Source organism: Mytilus trossulus, unplaced genomic scaffold (assembly GCF_036588685.1).
Source record: "Mytilus trossulus isolate FHL-02 unplaced genomic scaffold, PNRI_Mtr1.1.1.hap1 h1tg000343l___fragment_2___debris__unscaffolded, whole genome shotgun sequence".
Classification (NCBI taxonomy): Eukaryota; Metazoa; Mollusca; class Bivalvia; order Mytilida; family Mytilidae; genus Mytilus; species Mytilus trossulus.
In genome coordinates, this window is record NW_026963333.1 from 44,787 (window position 1) to 58,348 (window position 13,562).

Genomic DNA, 13,562 nt, shown 5'->3' on the forward strand with positions numbered 1-13,562 from the left:
CACACGTAACAAATATGTTGTCAATCAAAAAATCACGCATCTTGATAATGTAATTTTAAAAGAACTTTTTGTTGGAGTGATTCTTTACAAAGTACGATTTATCACTCCCTAAGACAACATACTTGTATCTGTGTTGATCATACTTTTTTTTATATTATTTTGTTTTGTAAACTTCCAATTGGTAAACTATTCGATAAATCTGCAGACGTTCCCAATCAGGTATATTCACTTTTGTAGTAAAATATACAGTATTGAAAGACGAACAAGGGTCTTAACACTTTGTATATATAAGATATGAATTCATGTTATATGTCAGTTTGGTATGGTTAAGACTTTTGGTAAATGAAACATGTTATTAAGAGAGTCCTCTTCCCTTAACCAGTTATTGTGCTACGCGTAATGTGGATTGAATATAACAAATATACATGTATGTGGTATGGTTGCCAATGCGACAACTGTTCACAAGAGACCAAAATGACACAGACATTAACAACTATAGGTCACCATACGGTCTTCAACAATGAGCAAAGCCCATACCGTGTAGTCAGCTATAAACGGCCCCGACATGACAATGTAAAACAATTTAAACGAAAATGCTTACGGCCTTATTTGTATAAAAAATTAACGAAAAAAAAATATGTAACACAAAAAAAAACGACAACCACTGAATTACAGGTTCCTGACTTGAAGTCCTTTTTAGGTTGATATTATAGTTTGTCAGTTAATTTGTACTCCTGATTTATTGTGACCATTACATATACATGCGTTTGAGAAATAGAACATTGTTGATTTGAACAGTTGTATGATCACAAAAGTACGGCATAACACCGAATTGAGTACTTAATCACTGTAATCAATACACACTGTTGTAAGGTAGTCGTGTCCACCAAGCCTAACGTGAAATTAATCGATATGAAAAAAATGATAGAACGTAAAGATGATTAATAAACGAATAAGAAAAAAGTACTTTATTTCAATTGTGGAAACAATGCAGTGATAGATTAATTTAGTTAATAATTTGCGTCTGACTTATCTTTTTCCTACAATGTTTGATACTCAATGTTATTTTACCTTATACTTGTTTGGCTTTCTATTATTGTTATCTGAGCGTCATTAATGCGTATTATGAAGACGATACACGGGTCTGGTGTATTAAATGATAAGCATGGTACCTTTGATAAATTTTCCCTCAATGTTTGAAACAGATAAGCATAAAGATTAGAAATTCCTTTTAAAGACAATCAAGATAAGAGACAACAAAGTTTAATGGAAACTTTACGGTGTCATTGTAAGTTGAAATTTGTTCATGTGCCTTCTTTGATTACAATTTGAACTATAAAGATCTATAAAATTGCATTTTAAATTCAAGATATCGTGGATCATTAAAGGTTAGAAAAAGGTTAATCGTTCTATGTTTAACATAACGGTTTTCATTTTTTTTAAATTAGATAAAGATATATTTATTGAATTCCTTTCTGCACGGATTATTGCATTATATATCTTACCATATCATTAATATCCTGATACACATTTCAATATGCACCCACCATGCCATATAGCACCGTCCCTTGGTGCCTCCTGCAGTTCAGCTCGATATATTTAGCCTACTCACAGTATCCCTTTTTTTTACTTTGTAGAGGTGTGCCTGAGTCGAGTGTTTTATATATAAATTAATATGTGAAAACTGTTGTTTCTTATTTGTTTTTGTAACTATATATACTGTATTGTTTATTATATCACCAATACACATCATTAACTCAGGAAACATGATTGTTTCAAGTATTGTTTATTTTAAATAATAACATTTACTGGTAAATGTTCAGTTGATAAGTTATGTGATTGAAATTATAATAGAACGGAAAGTTCCTTTGGCAAATACGTGATTATTAATTTGTTTGTTATGTATAGTTTGTTATTGGGTTTGAATAATACAGCTGTTTTTGATATGTTTGGATTATAAACTTTTTGTACTGGGTGTACTGAATGAAAGTTCATACAATTCTTTATGCGCAGAATAATCGGTAGCATACGTTTAGCTTACAAACAAACCAAGTTGGGTATTTATAGTATCTTTTATTCAAATCAGTAGCAAGAAGACTACCTATTTTACATTGCATGTACATAAAAAGTTTTAGTAAAAAGTTAAAACACAAAAATACTGAACTCCAAGGAAAATTCAAAAAGAAAGTCTCAAATCAAATGGCAAATCAAAAAATTCAAACCCATCAAACGAATGAATAACAACTGTTTATAGGATGTATAATTTATAGGATGTTGATTTTGCATTGATATTAAGATTGACACCTGAAAACGATGTATAGATATTTAATCTAATATCATTGGGCTGATGTTTAGATGAATTATATCTACAAAATGTATTTCAGCCTTATATCACCATCACTGTGGGTGATCCGATGGAAAACATATGTTGTACAGTCGTCAATGGTTCAGACGTACTTATCTTACATTTATTTGTAAGATCCTTTGCAATAGATAATTCGGCTGATTTGTAACAATTTCATCTGCATGCCTAATATAGTATGTACTGTGTTACGACGCCAGATTTAAACTGACGAGGAAAAGTAACACCCGGTCTGCGTAGTCGAGAGGTCTATCGCGTTGGACACAGTGCAGGCGATTTGGTGTTATGACATCTTAGTAGCATAAGTTCGAATCCCGGCGAGGGAAGTACAAACAATTTCGAAATTCATTTGTGTGAATTTTCTTTAGAGATTCGTATTTTTGTTGATTTACTTCTTGAAAAAAAGGCTAAAGGAACCAACGTAAAAAAATCAACTTCACAAGTCCACAAGACGGATAGATATAATAGATCTACAAAACGTTTTATGATTAACTAGGTGCAAACCAAACACTTCAACAAATAGTTGAACAGACGCATTAGACGATGAACTTTGTTTTTTGTTCACATGTGGCACTAATATTATTAACACGAAAAGTTCACATACTAATGTTAATCTGGGACATAGATATTTCATAAAAGTTAACAAATCACAAAGACGTCCATAAAGATTGCAAAAGGACAACTTTAACTTTACCACTAGGAATTATTGGTTCTATAGGTTCCTTGAAGCCACCTTTTCTCAAATTAATCATGACAACAAAAATCCGCTCTTGAATATAGTTTCAACTGAGAAATACGTACATCATATGCATGACTAAATTCACCATAGTAGCCAATAATGAAGACCAGTCCGACTTTGTTTATATTTTGTCACGGTCAAGTTTCTGATCGGAAACAAAATGTTGTATATGATAAATCATATAATTTAAATGTATTCGGCAAAACCTTTCGAAAGGTTTGGTTCTCAATACTCTTCGAATTCGTTTTTGATTTGACCTTTTTAACTTTGTATTTATTCGAGTGTCATTGATGAGTATTTCGTAGACGAAACTCGTGTCCGGCGCAAACAATTGTATTCCTAAAATCTATAATTAGTTCAACTATATATCACGTATAGACTGAAACCCCGCGTTCACATGTTTTCCTATTGCAATCTTGATAATAATAATGCATGAGCAAACATTCTGGTTGGAGTATTGTATTGTTAAGACAGTTAGACTGAAGTAATGAAACATTTAGGAATTTAGGAACATTTCAAGGATTTGGCTATACTTTTTGGACCTTTTGTATTATAGCTCTTCATCTTTTATATATGCTTTGGATTTCAAATATTTTGGCCACGAGCATCACTGAAGAGACATGTATTGTCGAAATGCGCATCTGGTGCAAGAAAATTGGTACCGTTAATTTTATTAGATTATCACAATGTTTACTTTTTGTTTCAGTCTTTATTCTGTTAGCACTGTTCAGCAAATCTACTTTTGGTAAGATATATATTCAATTTTACAATTTTTCTGTTTACAAAACTTTGAATTTTTCGAAAAACTAAGGATTTTCTTACTCCCAGGAGTAGATTACCTTTGCCGTATTTGGCACAACTTTTTGGAATTGTGGGTCCTCAATGCTCTTTAACTTTTTATTTGTTTGGCTTTTTAACTGTTTTGATCTGAGCGTCATTGATGAGTCTTATGTAGACGAAACGCGCGTCTGCCGCATTAAATTACAATCCTGGTACCTTTGATAACTATTAGAAGACAGCTCAAAATATTTGTAGTATCTCAATGAGATGATGTAAGGTGAAGTAAGAAAACAGTGAATTATGACTGTAAAAATGTATTTTGGCGAGGAATCTTTTGTGGTGCTATTTTGACAACAAGGTTACCAAGCGTCTTGCCTCTTGATATTAAATTGAAAAGGTAACATGAAATGTTAACAGAAAAACTTGGATTTATCTGTTAGGAACACTTTGTCACATACAAGGATGGAAAATAGAACATACAATGTATATATGCAATAATGATTTTCTAAAATTCCAGACTTTAACTAGCGAATTACATTAATCTTTATTGAAGTTAAAGGTTAACACACTTACTTTATGATTCACCTGCTACAACAATGTATGGATAATAATGGTAATGACAGTTTAACCAATATATTTGGGTCATCAATGCTCTGCAACTTTGTACTTTGGTTTCATAACTAGTTTGATCTGAGCGTCACTGATTTATGAGACGAAACGCGCGTCGGGCGTATTAAATGACAATCCTGGTACCTTTTATAACTATTTACATCACTAGGTCGATGCCACTGCTGGTTGACGTTTTGTCTCCGAGGGTATCACCAGCCCAGTAGTCAGCACTTTAGTGTTGACATGAATATCAATTATATGGTCTATTTTATAAATTTCCTGTTTACAAATCTGTGTATTTTACAAAAAACTAAGGATGTTCTTATACCAGGAACAGATTACCTTAAGCCGTTCTTTTTTGGTTTTATAATTATTTTGATCTAAGCGTTACTGATGAATCTTATGTAGACCAAACGCGCGTCTGGTGTATTAGATTATAATCCTGGTATCTTTGATTACTATTATCTTATTAGGTATTTTTTTAAGATTGATAAAAGTATAATTGATCCTAACAAACTCTCTATATTTATCTCTATGGTATATATTGATATGCTGTATGTGTTTTTTAATAATCACATGTACAGGAGTAATTTTCAATTTTCCTATTTTTAAACAGCATTAACATGTTTTGACTGTCAAAACATTAGTCATCCTCGATTCTGCGAACAGGTCAGAAAATGTAAAGACAATCAGGTAAATACTGTAAAACATATCTTCAGATTTGTTCAACTTCTCGGTTTTTTTTACGATTAATAGCTTAAACTTTCATCATACAGTTTACCAAAAAACAAAAAAACAACAGCGTGCAGAGAGAAGGTTCTATTTAGGAACATATATTATATATGTGTTATCACACCATTGATTTTCCCCTATTAGTCTTTGTTAAATTTGCACTTTCCAAAAAAAAATGTGTAGACTTTATCTTTGTTTTAAATAAAGAAATTTGGCATGAGTAAAGTTGTATCCTGTCAAGTACTATAGAAAAAAAATTCACATAACATTTTATTGCATATAAGAAAATAACCATCACTGGAACCAATCAAATTTCTTCACATATTTTATCTGTGTACAAGGCTTAGTCACCATTTAATCTTAAGATTACAAAATATTCCATAGAAATCCCAAATAAAAAAATAATGGTGCTTTGAAATACCCAAGACATATAATCATGGCACTGAAAACTTTAAATGCAATAAAATGTAGGATTAATTACCTACAACTGTCAAATTCAAGGGAATTCAAGGGAATATTTTTTTCGACCTATTTGTATAAATAAGCCGTTCTCGTTTGAATTGTTTTACATTGTAATTTCGGGGCCTTGCTGACTATGGGTGAATGGGTATGCGCTTTGCTCATTGCTGAAAACCGTACGGTGGCCTATAGTTGTAAGTTTCTGTGTCATTTTGGTCTCTTGTGGACAGTTTTCTCATTGGCAATCATAACGCATCTTCTTTTTTTATAACATATGACAAACAATAAAAGTTTGGTAACACACACAAAAAAAAATGAAGAACTTGTTTTACACGTAAACAGTTAGATGCATGTTTTTGCGATGTAACAAGATGTGAACAACTCATAATATTTATGATAAAAAGTGACAAAAACAAAAAAATCGAACTCCAAGGAAATTTCAAATCGAAAAGTTCCTTATCAAATTTCATAATCACAAGTTCAAATACACCAAACAAATAGAACACAACTGTCAATCTTGATTTGGTAAAAGCGTTTCCTTATATATAAAATTATGTATTTAACTTTTTTTAACTAGCTGAACCTCTCACTTGAATGTATGTTTTGTTTGAGGAATTAAAAAAATATTGATTTTCAACAGATTTGCGGGTTGGAACGAGAAGCAAAGTCAAACGGGGACATTATATACAATGTTGGATGTATGACACCGCAGGTAAATATCATATTCCATTTAGATATTTAAAAGCCATCTAAAATGACGTATTCACTTACCATTGTCGCTGAGAAATATTGATCACAATATTTTAAATAGATAATCATTGTCATCATAAATCAAAACTGATTGGTAATTAATTCTTAGATTTATGATTTTTTTATAAGTTGTCAGTGGCTTTGAACTATCTGTCAATAACTGCAAGTACTCTAAGATCAGTAATTAGTGTCTTTTTGTTATTGGAATGTACATGTATCCGGTCACGTGTTTTGTAAGATGAATTTGAATTTGCATTCTTCAAATAAGTTAAGCCTTATTTTTCATATGTTGTTCTTATGTTGTACTGATACTAGACTGTCTCAGGCTAGAGGAGAGTAGCTTGTATGTTAATCCCATCCACATTCCGTGTGTACCTGTCTCAGGCCAGGAGCATGTTAATCGGGTGGTTGTTTCTATGTACATATTTGGTTTACATTATTATGTTCATAAATTAGGCTGTTTATTGCCTCGATTAATTTGTTTTGAACATGTCATTTCGAGGTCTTATATAGCTTACTCTGAGGGATGAGCTCTGCTCATTGTTGAAGGCCATACAATGACCTATAATTGTCAACTTCTGTGTCGTCTGGTCTTATGTGAAGAGTTGTCTCATTAGTAAACATTTCACATCTTCTTTTTATATTGTCTTCAATTATAATTGCAGCTTCTCATTTTGTCATGATAATGTTGTCAGACCCGATAAAATATTTATTGGGTATATTCTTTCCAAAGATAAGTTATAATGAACTAAAAACGTCAGACAATACCTGCAAAAACTTTGTTGAGTTGCTTTGGAAAGGTAAGTAGATATTGCTCCGAAAGTAAGATCTGATTATTTAGCATGATCAATAGGCATTACAAGGAATTCATCTTCACGACGTTTATGTTAAACAGACTACATATATTTGAAATACTTATAAATTGGTTTACTTAATATTTGAAAGAAAGTTACTTTAATGTTGAACTTGAATTGTATGTTTTACACTTCAAGACACATTTAATTCCAGACGTTAATTGAACATAAAACTCAGTTTCTCGCTCAAGTAATTTTATTCAATAAACTTAACTCTACTATTCTGGTATCTGAGTTACTAGACTAGTAACTGATTAATGTATGGTACTATCAAACAATTGTTTCAGGTATGCGACACCAGCAGTGTAGGAGTGGGTACAAATCAGCCTTGTCTGAGTTGCTGTTCGACAGATCTCTGTAACACCAATGGATGTGGTGAACAAGGTAATCTTATCGCCTAAATTTTACGTTTGTCTTTTTGTGTTTGTGCTTCTTTTTATGTTTTATTTGGAATTGAGATAGTTCATTCTTGTTTAGTTGATTTTGCTGCTTTAGTTTTGTTTTGGGATTTTACATTTATGTAAGGGGTTTGGTTTATTTTTTTTTGTTTTGCTGTATTGAATTTATGCTCAATTATTATTTTGATTTAGTATTCGTTACATTATATTGATCACAATCATTTCTATTGGTTCCACTTCTGAAATTCAAATAACCGCGCAGTTTGAGTCAAATTACAGGTTAAAATTGCAATTAACCATGTATTTTCGTAAACGTGTATATGAAATTATAAGGGAATACTGTAATTTGTGTCTACATAAGTCAGTACACACACAGTTTATCATCGGAAATTATAGGTTTTGTATTACAGTAAACTTAAATGTCGAAGTATGCATTTGAAACACATTTGTATGTCAAACTTCGTCTGGAACATTCTATTTATAGCTAGAACGTATGCTTATGAAGCCGAAGATCTTTCGTATCAGTAACAATATAAAAGAAAAACCTCACGCAACAATTAAAAATCAAATACAAAAAATAAAATGTTATCTAAGAAATTGAACTCTTTGGGTTCTTAATAAAATTAAAATATGTGTTGTGATACCATGTACTTTGAAATCTTTGGGTTCCTAATAAAAATTTTAAAAAATGGGTTGGAATACTTATGTTTAATAATAAAGAGTGACTGCTTCAGTTATACTTTGCGGATGTTAAATTTCAGAAGCAGTACAAGTAAAAAGTGTATATTTGAAATTTAAAAAACAACAGCGTCAAACTAATAAATTCGTTACTACAACAATTATTTTGAAAATAAGTTGAATTTTGATTTAGATTGGAATTGTTATTGTGTTTTAAATATAAACTTATATCCCGTTTGAATGGTTTTACACTAGTAATTTTGGGGCCCTTTATAGCTTGTTGTTCGGTGTGAGCCAAGGCTCCGTGTTGAAGGCCGTACTTTAACCTATAATAGTTTAATTTTTAAATTGTTATTTGGATGGAGAGTTGTCTCTTTGGCACTCACACCACATCTTCCTATATCTATTATATGCATCTTTATTTGACTCCTCTAGATGATACGAAGAATGGAACTTTATGTTACGCTTGTTCTGGTCAGCAGAGACCTGAATCCTGCCATACTGTATCTTTCTGTGAAAGTTTTGAGGTAAGATCAGTTTTGTTGGCTCTTATTTACATTTTTTCATTCAAGGACTGCAGTTTATTTTTATTATTATTATCTACTAGCACTTCGTCGATACTAATACTGGTTGATTAGTAATCATGCAACATTTTCTTATCTTATATTAAGTGTTATCTTAATTTGGACTTCGTTTTAATTGGACTTCGTTTTGATTAAATTACAAAAAGAAGAAATTCAAATTTTCTTCTCCTTGTAATTTTGTTACTTTTCGATTATTTATTTCAAGCATTCAATATAAGAAAATGAAAACAACACTATAAATTGAACGCGTTCGAAAGATTTGTTTTATTTACATTCATCAGGAACGTTCAAAAGCGAACATTTGAAAGCCAACGATGTTTTTGAATCGGTAAAAAGATGATTATTTGTAATAAGATCAACTATTCCATTACTAACGATCACCACATTTTAATAGTAAAGTTAAGATGGTTGACTGTAGGGAAACTTATCTGTTATCAATGTTATGAATTTAATGTATATAAAAAAAGTTAAAATAAAAAAGAACTCCCAGGAAAATTCAAAAAAGAAAGTCCCTGACCAAATGGCTAAATCAAACATTTCAGAAGCTCGAAAAAATGAAACTCGTCGACTGGATAAAAACTGTCATATGCCTTTCTCTGTTGACACATTTGTTTGATTTTGTATTTTAACTGGTGAGGTCAGAAATCAAGACAAAGTTCAAGAGAAACATCAAAGAAATTTTCAAACCCTTTAAGTCATAAAAAGATTGACTATCCTATGGGGAAAAAAAAACGGCGCACACCATAAAAGCCAAAGATTGAGCAACACGAACCCTACTAAAGTTTTTGACATAAGTCCCTTGTGAATTGAATTGAGAAATATAGAAATTGTAACAGATGAGTTGGGAACTGAAACAATGAAACGATGAGCCAATTGCAGTATTGTTTATTTATCTTTTTAGATGTGCTATTTAGAAGAAAAGTCTTATTTTGGAGAAAAGTTTTACAATAGTGGATGTAAAGTTAAGCATGTAAGTTCATCTTGTACATTGCACTAAATTATAAAACTATGGCATACATGGATTAGCAGATAAACCGATTATAAAGATGTGAATGAGGTCGGATCTACTATAGCCCTGAAAATTTGAGATTAATCTGTAAATAAAAATAAGAATAAATTTGATGTTAAAAGTAAAATCTTTGTAAGCCTTTGAGAAAATTAATCTCCCAAAACAACACCTCGATGGTCTCGTATAACGTTCATGTATTGACAAAATGAGTCGATATATACATCCTCCCAAATCCATTTAGCGATCCCCTGAAGCATTACAAAGAACAGCATATACATGACACGTTATCTTTAATGATTTCCAAAACCAAAATATTTATATATCTTGGACTATTTGTTTTTGTTTTGTTTATAAAAGCTCATTTCAAACAAGTAGTTCATTTATTTCACAGATTTGCGATGTCCAGTTTAATAAACCTATCGTTGGACGCCGATCTATTAAGCAATCCAGGTCAACATCACAGCTATCATGCTGCGACAATAATCTTTGTAACGACATTGACCGTCTGCATGGACAAGTCCAATCGACTATTCAAACAACACCTGTTCACGTCTCTAATAGTACTCAAACAACACCTGTTCACGTCTCTGAAAGTACCACTAGAACTACAACAATGTCTTCAGGTATTTAAAGTACTATATTACTTACATTGGGATACTTTGTGTAATTAAAATCTGCAACACATGTCTTGATTTTCATACACAATATACAAATAAAACTACAACTTAAGAACAGATTATAAGTTAATGATTATCTGCAGATTTTGTTTTATTCAAATAATCAATTTGAGGAAATTGTATATGCATTGTACCGGGGACTTAAAACTTTTATGAATTTTTACATGTAAAAAAAGACTCCAAAATTGCCATTTTTGATGAAGGATTTAACACCAACACTATACCTTATAAAGACGTTTGATTTAAAAATACAGCACATGTGCAAAGCACATAACTTTTAGACGGAGTTGATACATCTCTATACTTTCTTTCTTTTTGTTCCAGAAGTGTCTTTGCTTTAAATGTCTAATAGTAAGTTTCAATAAATGTCGAATTATCAACTTTAAAATACTCAAACGAATATACGATTCAAGATATGGTGTTCTCCTGCATATGATCGATATTATGCATAAGTGAACCGTATTTTACGCTTTGTTGTGAGAAAAAAAAGAAATAACCAGAAAACTAGAGTTTAAAACCCAATGTATACGGATATTTGCTGAAAATATGTTATTAAAAATAATTTCATGTCAAACGTGTATAGCTTCTTTCATAATAACTTTAATGGCAAGAAATCACAAGCTGAATACACCACAAAGGTTTAAGATAAATGACTATGAAGTCATAATGAGTCATAATGGACTGCTGACTGAGGAACTGAATAATAAACAGAGACGAACAGACTTCAAACATAAGATCTTTTTGACTTGATTATAAGTAAAAATTGTCCGTCATCTGTCTTATCTAACCGAAATGTATCATTATCAACTATTTGTTTTTTTGGAATTCAGCTGATGTTTGTTTTATTGTTAATTGATTTTCATTATAATTCAATAAAAAGGAAACATCCATTTATATGAAAGTTTAATCATTAACAGCAAAATTTTTCCTCATCATACAGCTACCTCAATAATTTACTACGGCTGCTATATTTTGCATAAAATGTTTGTTACGCAATGCTCTTCGACAACGGACTTTAAATTGATTGGCCATACAAGTTTTATTCGGGCGATTCTGTTCGTATATAAAGACGAAACAAGTATCTGGTAAACAAAATTATGATACAGGTATCTTCGATGACTTTTCCGTACAATTTACACAATTATGATTTGTTTTCAAAGGACCGCCTACAGAATGTGCTGATATAGCCTCAGATAAAGATGGAGTGTACACTATCATTCCAAAAGGAAGTTCTCAGGAAATATCAGTGTTCTGTATAATGAGAGGAGGAAACAAATGGACGGTAAACTTACAATATGTTTTTAGAGCGTTTACATTTTATGTGGTTTGCCTTCAACTGACTTTAATATCTTCCAAGTGCTGCTGTTACATTACATTATTCATTTTGAGTTGCATGAAACCCGGTTTGCACTTTGACCTTGATAATATGGTAAATAAGAAGCAATCGTAGTATAAAGATGTTAATTAATTGTAAATCAATTTTAAATATACAAGTCATGAAAAAAACGAGAAAAATTCTGACCCCAGTAATAATCGAGACCGTGTGTGGCCAAAGAGTAAGTGCATGCAAATTCTAACTCCATCAAACTGTTGCAATAGAGATTTCAAGACACATTCAATAAATTTACTGATTAAACGACTATCCAGTTATTTAACGAACCAAGACAAGTAACACATGTTTCTCGTGATTTTAAACACAGATAGCTAGTATTGGTAACAGGTTAACAAGAATATATATCGAAATCAAATCAATCCTATTATTTTGGTTGATCAAAATGTGTATTTCATGTTTCGTTTAATGTAATACGAAAAAAAATCAATTCTTACGATTCTATTTCGCATTGTTTAATTAATATCTGTACTGTATCCTGTAGAAATATAGTGTTTACATTTTTGTCCTTTGTGTCTTGTTTATTTTGTGTAAAAATTAAAAGACAAACAGACAAACAATAGTACACATGACACAACAAAGAAAACTAAAGATTAGCAACACGAACCCCACCAAAACTTGGGGTGATCTCAGCTATGTGCTCCGGAAGGGTAAGCAGATCCTGCTCCACATGTGGCACCCGTCGTGTTGGTCATGTTATATCAAATCCGGTAAGTAGTCTAATTCGGTAGGTCACTTTCATGGAAGGGAAGGGGATTGTAGTTGCGACATAAGGAACATATCCGATATCATCTGTGAAACGGTTATTCCATAACGGTCAACCAACTCGTGATGGCGTCCGTAAAATTTACGAAGTGATGATAAATATATTTGCTTAAATTTACTAGTAATATAAACATTATAACAAAGAGTTGTTTTGAACTTGCCAAGGAGGGACACTACCAACAATAACAAAACTGACTAGACTTTAAACAAGTACATGTCAGCGTTAGCGAATTTCTAATCCCAATTAAAATAAAGATCCAACGGAGGAGAAAAAAGTTATATAACATATGTAATGTAAGGAGCACTTCAGTGCTGCATAAAAATCCCGAATCATTACTTTCACTCATTTCAATACAGTGTGTCCTCGTCGTTACATACTAATAAATACATAAACAAGTAAATAACATCTAATTGGTAGAATACTAAATGTCATTCAGTAGATAAATAACATAGGAGAGGAATAATTTTAGGTTATACAGAGAAGGATAAATGGAACAGAAGATTTTTATAGAACTTGTTCGGAGTATAAAACTGGGTTTGGTACTGTTCAGACAGAGTATTGGCTAGGTAATAAAACACTATAATAGTATTTTTATAGATTCTGACTTAATTTAATATCTCAAAATAAGTAAAGGTTATGGCATGTTATCTATTTCTCGTACGAAGAGGTATAATTGTTCGTGTCTCAATGCAAAAAGTAACGACGAGGACACACTGTATTGAAATGAGTGAAAGTAATGATTCGGAATTTTTATGCAGCACTGAAGTGCTCCTTA

General features: G+C 31.6%; 1 protein-coding gene across 1 annotated transcript; it reads left to right on the top strand.

The window, feature by feature from the left end:
- The first annotated feature begins 1,198 nt into the window (after positions 1-1,198).
- Positions 1,199-13,370, top strand: LOC134701830 (angiopoietin-2-like). The gene is made up of 10 exons (XM_063562948.1): positions 1,199-1,288; positions 3,808-3,846; positions 5,107-5,183; positions 6,322-6,393; positions 7,573-7,669; positions 8,797-8,888; positions 9,847-9,915; positions 10,346-10,577; positions 11,792-11,913; positions 13,257-13,370. The coding sequence occupies exons 1-10, from the start codon at positions 1,267-1,269 to the stop codon at positions 13,368-13,370; spliced, it is 936 nt and encodes a 311-aa protein (XP_063419018.1). The 5' UTR covers positions 1,199-1,266.
- The last annotated feature ends 192 nt before the right edge of the window (positions 13,371-13,562 follow it).